This window comes from Sciurus vulgaris (assembly GCF_902686455.1).
Source record: "Sciurus vulgaris genome assembly, chromosome: 12".
Classification (NCBI taxonomy): Eukaryota; Metazoa; Chordata; class Mammalia; order Rodentia; family Sciuridae; genus Sciurus; species Sciurus vulgaris.
Window position 1 is genome coordinate 69,206,111 of NC_136473.1, and position 10,129 is coordinate 69,216,239.

The 10,129-nt window shown below is 37.2% G+C and overlaps 1 protein-coding gene across 1 annotated transcript in view; it reads left to right on the forward strand.

The window, feature by feature from the left end:
• The window catches only part of USH2A (usherin), a 777,454-nt gene extending 767,387 nt beyond the window's left edge, over nt 1-10,067 (forward strand). Inside the window, 2 exon segments of the mRNA XM_079107116.1 lie at nt 665-886; nt 9,751-10,067. Of these exon segments, the coding sequence (XP_078963242.1) occupies nt 665-886; nt 9,751-9,840 (312 nt within the window). The 3' untranslated portion in view covers nt 9,841-10,067.
• Nucleotides 10,068-10,129: the final 62 nt, after the last annotated feature.

The following is a 10,129-nucleotide window of genomic DNA, read 5'->3' on the forward strand; positions in this document are numbered from 1 at the left end:
CTCATTGATTGGACAGTTAATTCAGAACCTCTGGACATTTACAGCAGCTAGACTTTACCTTATGGCACATTCTAGGTTCTATTCTAAACATGTCTTGCTGATGTTAGTGTTACCATCAGACATGATTTACTTTGGAGGGTGGAACCCTATAACAAGGGGAACTACAGGGCATGTAAAAAGAGGGAGAAAGGAGTCAATTTTGCTACACAAATCCAGAACTTCTAAAATACAAACTGTGTTCATCCAGTAAGGCAACTAGGAGAGAACACTGTTCACCCAGTGCTCTGGGAAGGGGTGTTGTCCAGCCAGCCTCTGGGCCAGCATGCATGAAGCATTACCTTAACCCATCCTCTATGCCCCACTGTGAGGCAAACCTTACCTCAGGGAACAAAGGAAATCTCTTGCCTCAGAGGGAACAACAGCAGGGGCACCAGCAGGTGCCATAGGTGCTAACCGCACTGGCTGTCTAGCACCAGCGTTAGCTTATGATTTCATATTATCAAGAAACTAAGCCACAGTGTTCCCAAGGCTCACACTGCAAAGTTCCATAGGACATTCTGGAGAAAGTCGTTTCTTTCAACGACACAGTGTGAGTTGCAACTCTCTGTCCCATTTTCAAGCCCATTTTCTTTACGTTTATCACTGCCAGTAACTTCCTTTTCAGGGATTAGCTGATACCAAAATTCCCAGATCCGGGACACCGGTGAGTATTCGGAGCAGCCGGAGTGTGTCCGTACTGAGGATCCCAAGTCAAAGCCAGATAAGCCAAACCTATTCCCAGGGCTCTCTCCACCGAAGCATCAGTCAGCTCATGGACATGCAGGACAAGAAAGTCCTGGTTGATGACTCGCTGTGGGAAACCATCATGGGCCACAGCAGTGGGCTGGTGAGTTGATTCTCTCACCGAATCTTTGCTAGACTTTCCTGAGGGAACTTGGTGAAGATAGGACCCAAAGTTTCCCGTTCTCTCAATGTTGCCCTTTAGCATTCAGTGCATTCCTCTGAGCACTTGCCAATTATGAGGTGAAAGACTTGTTTACTACTAGTGTTACTGCAACTGTTTGATAAGCAGGGTAGAGACTTGGTCTTGTTCTTCTGGTATACAACAGATGCTCAAAAATAATTAGATGTGGTGGCACATGCCTATAATTCCAGCAGTTCGGGAAGCTGATGCAGGAGGATCACAGTTTCAAAGCCAGACTCAGCAACTTAGGCCCTAAGCAACTTAGCGGGACTGTGTCTCAAAATAAAACATAAAAAGGGTTGGGGGTGTGACTCAGTGCTTAAACGTCCCTGGCTTTAATCCCTGGTACCGGAAAAAAAAAATTTAGATAAATACATAAAAAATAGATCCAAAGCAACAGGTTCGTAGGTGCATACTGAGGTGAGTGACTACAGAACAGTGGGATTCAGTAGTAGAGAAATGGAAAACTTGTAAAATACAGAGGCCTGGGCCAGCAGCATAGCAAGAGAAACAAATACCACAGCACCTGCCCTCCTGGCTCCACAGCCGTGGGAGGGGTTGTCTCCCTACACAGGGATAAAGGTGAAAGTGGGAGTCCCAGCAGGCTCTATCAGTCCAGATCCTGGCGACCCTAGCTATTGAAAAGTTATGTGGCCCTTGCAGATTTACAGAATAAATAGATAAAAGACCTGAAATCTGAACATTAGTTTGCTGTGGAAAAAAAAATTCAGGTCATCTCCCAGTGAAACCCCAGATTGGAGTTCTTTGAGGGAGGACCTATTGTCCAAATTTAGACTGGCTTTAGGAGTCAGAAGCTCCTGCATATTCCCATCTCTGTGACCCCACACATATTCCACTGCACTGACTCATGGGTGGCTGCCTCAGACTTGGCTCAGGGGAGCAATCCTGACACAAACGTACTGAGAGTGCTACACGCAGGGGCATGGGTGTTGTGATGCAGACAAGGATGGAGTGTGCCCTCCATAAGAACTGGGTGATCAGCAAGACCAGGTACATGGCCTGTTATGTGTGGGTTAGTAGGGGTGCAAGGACCGCTCTCCCAGCAACACGCACGGCTCCTGTTGCTAACAAGGTGGAGAAAGAACTCTGTCCGATGCTGCCCCAACCACAGAGGAGTGCTGGGGCAGTTTTAAGCAATGTTGCTTCAGCCCTAGCTGCGGCCCTGCTCTGAGGCTTTTGGAGCCTAAGGTCTGGAGAAAAACTTTGCAAAGCAACAGCTGTGTTCACTCTGGCGCTCTCCTGTGAGCACCTCAGCTGAGAGGAATTTTACATGGCTCCAGACCTGACTCACTCCTATTGATCCCATAGGATTGAAACAATGTGGGGAGGGGGAGAAAAACTCCCATGGTCACCTCCCCTCCCAAGGCAAGCACAGCTTGGGGGTTCTGAGAGTCTGTGCCTGGGCCCAGATAGGGGCCACCACTTCCACTGTAGGAGTAACCACAGAGTAACCCCACCCCCACAGTTGGCTCTCCATGCCACACCCACCTGCTCTGCTAGGGTCCCCATTGTTGTATAACTCACAAGAACAGTGGGTTTCTCCAGCTCCAGTACAGGACACGCTATGTACATTCACTAATAATAGACAAAGTAGCTACAGGGAGATTACACTTAGCACCCAGCTGAAAATAAAAAGTGCATAACAAGCTGATACCTCCAAGATACATCTTTAGGAGGAAGCTATTTATTAAGAAGTGTGGTGGAGATATCATTTTGCTACATTTGCAAATCTCAACACAGGAACATAAACTATGAAAAAAAAACACAAAGCAATGACACCTACCAAAGTTCATAACTCTCTAGTAACAGATTCCAAAGACAGATATCAAAGTGGGTGAAATTCCTGATAAAGAATTCAAGGGTTGGGGAGATAGCTCAGTTGGTAGAGTGCTGGCCTTTCAAGCACAAGGCCCTGGGTTCTAATCCCCAGCATCGCAAAAGAAAAAAAGAATTCAAAAGAACAATTTTAATAAACCTCAGTGAGACCCCCAAAAATACAGATAAACTAAATGAAATTAGGAAGACAATGCAGGATATAAATGAAGAATTTAGCAGAGGTAGAGATTCTGAAAAAGAACCAATCAGAAATCTTAGAAATGAAGAGCTCTATAAGTCAAATAGAATATTCAGTTGAAAACCTTAATAGACTGTATAAAGCAGAACAAAGAATATTAGAGATTGAAACAGGTCTTTTGAAATATCATATACAAACAGAAAAATATATATGTATACATATATATAAGATGCAGATACATATATATGTGTGTATATATATACATATATATGATGTAGATATATATATATCTATATATATATATATAGATATATATATATAAAGAATGAAGACCGCATACAAGATTTTTGGACACCATTAAGAGATCAAACATCTGTATCATCAGCATACCCAAAAAGGAAGAAATAAAAGTTATGGGCATAGAAAACCTATTCAATTAAATAACAGAATATTTACCTAATATTGGGAAAGATGTGCACATCCAGGTACAGGATGCTCATGGAACTCCAAATATACACAATCAGAAAACTTTCTCACCATGACATGTTAAACTGTCAAAAGTACAAGACAGAGAAATAATTTTTAAATCTTCAAGAAAAAAGTGGTAACTCACATTTATGGACAATCTCATTAGACTCTCAGCATACACCCTACAGCTCTGAGGCCATGTAATGATGTATTTCAAGTCATGAAAGAAAAGAGGTGCCAACCAATGTTATTATACCCAGCAAAGCTATCATTAAAAAAGAAATAAAGACCTTCTGAGATAAGCAAAAACTAAGGAAATTCAAGGCTGCAAGATCAGCCCTTCAAAAGATGCTTAAAGGATAAACCCAGCAAAGTCACCTATTAAAGGTAAAATAAAGATATTTGCAGACCAAAACAAACAAACAAAAAAGATGCTTAAAGGAGTCCTATATCCACAAGCCGAACATAACATCATGATAGCATGCAAAAGTACACATAGCTCCAGAAGAGCAGATATACAAATGAGAAACAGAAAAGATTATCAATACAATAAACTATCAAACCACAAAGATGAAGGAGGAAGACTCAAAGGATATTCAAAACAAACCAGAAGAAAATAAGGGGCTGGGGATACAGCTCAGTTGGTAGAATGCTTGCCTTGCAAGCACAAGGCCCTGGGTTCAATCCCCAACACCACCAAAATAAAAAAAATCAACAAAATGACAGGTGCAAATCTAACCTTTCATTAACAATTCTAAATGCAAATAATCTTAATTCTACAGTTAAAAAACAGACTAGCTGAATGGATTAAAATATGAGACCTAATCATATACTTCCTATAAGAAATTCACCTCACCAGTAAAAATACACACTAACTGAAAGTGAAAGGATAGAAAATGATATTCTAAGCTAATGGAATCTGAAAATAATCAGGAGAGGGTATATTCTTGTTTGCCAATATAGACCCTAAGACAAAAATGGTAGGAAAAAACAAAGAAGGTCACTATATACTGATCAAGGAATCAGTTTGTCAAGAAATATAATGATTATATATTTATACACACCCAATAACAGAGCACCCACGTTTTTAACAGTGGTGGATTTCATTACCCCACTTTCACCAATGGATAGATCATTCAGACCCCTCCCAAAACAAAATCAAAAAAGAAACATCGAGTTTAATTGCAGCATACATCAAATAGTTGCAGCAGTCATTTATAGAACATTCGGTTGAATAGGTTGCACAATACACATTCTTTTCATCAATGCATAGAACTTTCCCTATAAAGCATATAATAGGCCACAAAACAATCTAAATGATCCAAATACAAGGAAACTGAACAATATGCTTCTGAAACAGTAGGTCTTTAGGAAATCAGAAGGAAATTTTAAAAAGTCCTTGAAACAAATGTACGTTGAAATACAACATACCAAAATCTGTGGGATATGGCAAAAGCAGCACTAAGCAGGAAGTTATAAGCAATGAGTGCCTACATTAGAAAAATTAAAACAAAAAAGATTAAACCTAATGTTACATTTCAAGGTCTTAGAAAAATAAGAACAAACCATACCTAAGATAAAAAAAAAAAGGACATAATATTGATCAGAGCAGAAATAGAGTCTAAAAAGAATACAGAAGTTCACTGAAATGAAGAGTTGATCCTTTTGACAAACCTTTAGTCTAACTAAACCAAAACCAACCAACCAAAATACAACAAAGCAAAAAAAAAAAAAAAAAAAAAAGATAGTAAAGACCCAAATAAATAAAATTAAGAAATAAAAAAGGAAACATTACAACTGATAATATAAAAGTCAAAATATCATTAAGGAGTATTAGAAAAAAAACTGTATGCTAACAAATTGGAAAACCTAGAAAAAATGGATCAATTTCTGGACACATAAGACCTACCAAAATTGAACCAATATATAAAATAACCTGAATAAACCAAAACAAGCAATGAAACAAAATCAAGAATAAAAAGTATCCCAACAAAGAACTGGATGACTTCACTGCTTAATTTTACCAAATTTTTAAAGAACATTGACGATTCTCAAACTGTTCCACAGAATTGAAAGAAAGTCTTTTACTCATTCTGAGAGCAGCAGTGTCCTGTTACCAAGGCATGATAAGGACATACACACAAAAGAAACTTGTAGAGCAGTATCCCTGATTGACAGATATAAAAATCCTCAACAAAATACTTGCAAATTGAATCCAAAGTCACATCAGAAAGATCATACATGATTCAAGTGGTTTAATTCCAGGAATAAAAGGATGGGTCAAAATATACAAATCAGTAAATATAATAATCACATAAACAGAATGAAGGAAAAATTTACATGATCTCAATAGATATAGAAAAAGCATTTGACAAAATCCAATATCCCTTCATTATAAAAGCCCTAGATAAATTAAGTAGAGAAGGATTATTCCTAACCACAATTAAGGCTATATTGACAAACCCATAGCCAACATCATGCTGAATGGGGAAAAATGGAAATTACTTTCTCTAAGATTGGAACAAAACATGGGTATACACTCTTACCATTCTTATTTAATATGGTACTAGAAATTGTAGCCAAAGCAATTAAAACAAGAGAAAAAATAACAGGCATATAAATAGGAAAAGAGAAAGTCAAATTATCTGTTTATAGATTATATGATTCTACACATTGAAAAATCTTAAAGACTCCATCAAAAGATTACTAGGAACTGATAAATTCAGTAAAGTAGCAGTATACAAATCAACATACAAAAAATCAGTTGCTTCTATACGTCAATAATGAATTTTCTGAGAAAGAAATCCCATTCACAATAGCCCCTCACTCCACAACATAGGAATAAACTAAGAAAGTGAAAGAACTCTACAATGATTATCACAAAACACTAAAGAAAGAAATTAAAGAAGGCACTAAAAGTTGGAAAGATCTCCTGTGTTCATGGATTAGAATACTGTCAAAATGTCATACTACCCAAAGGTATCTATGGATACAATGCAATTTCCATCAAAATACCAATGACATCCTTCACACAACTAGGAAAAAAAATCCTAAAATTCACATGGAAGCACAAATGACTGTCACTAGCCAAAGCAATCTTGAGGAAAAACCAAAGCTGGAGGCATCATAATTCGTGATTTCAAGACATACTGAGACTTAATAAAACAGCATGATGTTGGAATGAAAACAGACACCTAGACCAAAGGAACCGAATTAAGAACCTGAAGTCAATCTATGCATCTACAGCCAACTGATTCTCAAAAAAGTTGCCAAAAACAGACAATGAAGCAAGATCAGCCTCATTAACAATTGGTGGCTAACCAACCCCATGTGGAAGCTTGACCCTGCCTCTCACCCTGTACAGATACCAACCCCAAATAAATCAAAGACCTAAATATAAGACCTGGGGAACAGGTCAATGTAAAACATGAGGGAAACATTTCATGATACTGGTGTAGGCAACAATTTTCTGGATAGGACTCCAAAAGCACAAGTAACAAAAGCAAAAATCAACAAATAGGATTACATTGAACTAACATGCTTTTGTACAGCAAAAGAAACAATCAGTAGATCATTGAGACCTATAGAGAATGGGAGAAAGTATTTGCAGCTCTTCATCTGACAGAGGGTTAATATCCAGAATACGCAAAGAACTCAAAAAGCTTAATAACGAAAGTAATCCAACCTAAAATGATCAAATGATTTGAATAGATGCTTCTCAGAAGAAGAAACACAAATGGTCAATAACTAAATGAAAAAAGGCTCAATATTATTAACCATCAGGGAAATAACAAATTAAAACTACAATTCCATCCCAACTAGAATGGCTATTATCAAAGAAACAAAATGCTGGCAAGGATGTGGGAAAAAAAGGAACTTACAGACTGTACATTCATATAGCCACTAATACATAGTATATATTTTACAGTCCAGCCACTACTTATAGCAGTGAAGTTCCTAAATAACCTAAAAATAGAATACCATATGATCTATCTAATCCAGTCAGCATTCAAAAGAAATATTTGCATATCACATTTATTGCAGCTAAGAAAGGAAATCAGTCTTGGTGCAAAATATGGTGTATATATACACAATGACATATTATTTGGCCATAACGAAGAATGAAATCCTAGCTGGGCATGGCGATGTGCACCTGTAATCCCAATTACTCAGGAGACTGACACAGGAGGATCACAAGTTCAAGGCTTGGACAACTTTGAGAAATGTTGTCTCAATATAAATAAAGGCTGAGAATGTAGCCCAGTAATAGAGCATTTGCCTAGCATATGCAAGGCCTTGGGTTCAATCCCCAGTACTGCAGGAAAATGAATGGAACTAGAGGACATCCTATTAAGTGAAATAAGTCAGACACAGAAAGACAAGTTCTCTGTCATAAATGGAAACTTAAAAAAAAAACAAAAACAAAAAAAAAAAAAAACTGGAAGTAAGATTACTAGGGACCGGGGAGAGTCCTGAAGGGGAGAGGGAAGAAAGGACAGAAGAGTGGATGGACATGATCAATGCATGAAGTACATGTGTGCAGAAATATTAGTGAATTCTATTAATCTCCATAATTATCACTAATAAGTTTAATAAAAAAAAGAAAAATTGTACATGTGAATAAGCAAAGACTCCAACAGACTACACTTCACTAATTTTGACAGAAGTGAACTAGAAATACAGGAACTGACCTAAAACAAGTTAGGCTAAAGTTCAAGCACCTGTTTTACTGAAGAAGAAAAAAAGAAAAAAGAAAAAGAAAAAAAAAAAAAAAAAAAAAAGAGAACCATCATCTTTTTCCTAATGGTTTACTTAGGAATGGTTAGAAGTCTTTCTTTACACTGGTAGATCAAAAGCTGTCCCCCAAAAAGCCTCAGAAAATCATGTTAAATAAGGGTGTTACTATTTATAAGGTTCAACTTTCATAAATTCAGTGCAGTGGCATAAATAATTGATTCTTTGATAGGTAACCTCATCATTTGCCAGTATTTGTTACAAACCCCCTAGTGGCTAAGATGAGTAAAATCCTAGAATTTTCACCAACAGTTTAATTTCTTGCTATTAGTTGCCGGGATGTCTTCAAGCATCATCAGTCCTTTGGTCCAGTTGAATAATAAACAGCCAGCTAAGGAATTAGTTCCTGTGTTTACTCCTCTGAGGCAGAATTTTTCATCTCCATTTCTTTCAACTATTTGCTTCTGCTTTTGGACTCTCATCTCCTCTTTCTTTCCCCAATTTTCTACTTTTCCTTCATTGAAGAGTTGAGGAATTCCATTAGCGGTGAATAATAAAGGTAACTATTTGGCTCCATGTTCCCTATCACCATCAGAAAGTAAATGTCAATCCTTCATGCTTGTTTAGAATAATTTCTCTCTCTACCAACACACATGTAATGGAATAATGCACTTGAATGCCTAAAACATTTGACAATTTGACAATTACATTGCAGATATAAAGTTTTTAAATAACAGGAATAATTATATTAAGTTGAAACAAAGTTGCTAATAGATTATTAGTGTGTAAAATGAGGATTTTAATAGCTTAGGTGAATTATTTCAGTTAATCTTCATAAACTCTAGGAGGTTGGTGTTATTATCATCTTCATCTTTATAAAAGGAAATAAGGTTTAGATTAGGGACTAACCCGAGGTCACACAACTACTAAGTAATCTTTTTGTGGGGTTGGGATCTTGCAAACATCACCGGACTACAGATCTTTCTTTCATAACTATTATACAACATTGCTATTTTTGCTTGGTTTTTATACTACTGGTAATGGGCAGTGTGCAAAGGGATTTAATATAGACTTTTGAACCTGACCAATACTTGGCAAGTTTTCTGTTCATTACAAAATTATAACAACATTACTAACCCTATTCCATAAACACAAAATATAATAAGAGTAGGAAGCAATAAAGCATTATAGCTTGAATTCTGGCTCTTCTGCTTACTGTTCAAATTTAATATTTTGTTAAAAAATTACATATACATGTGTGCATAACATCCCCTATTTACAAATGAGAGAATGAGCTTACAAAGGTTAAGATAATACTTAAAAATGCTTTAGCAAACACATTTTGGATTAGTCTGAATTTCATGTCTGCATATGATGTGGTCTTTTTAACAGGGTAAATTTAAAGAAAGAACTGTCTTAAACCACACCTTAGTGCTACGCATAGGATATTAAACTGGGTACTTTTCATATCGTTGATAGACCTATCAGTTGACAGCAGAAACTACTGACAGCAAATATTGTAATCAAATGATGATTGCTTAATTTTCAGTATATGGACGAAGAAGACCTGATGAATGCCATCAAGGGCTTTAGCTCGGTGACCAAGGAGCACACCACATTCACCGACACCCACCTGTAAAAGATGGAAACCTGCACAACACGGTCTGGGCCTGGGATTGCAGGCCCCACATGCCCTTACTTCTGGTTTATTACCAATGAACATAACTTACATGCTGAAAAGTCACTATTTGTCACTCTATTTTAAGGAAATGAGAGTTGTTTTTGAAATTGTTCTCTAATACAGTTAAGAAATGTTGCTTTTCTGGTGGTCTGAAAGGAGGAAAAGTATCTATATGAAAACATTTGTTTTGAGCTGTAATGCCTATAATCCCTGAGACAGGAGGATCCCAAGTTCATAGCCAACCTCG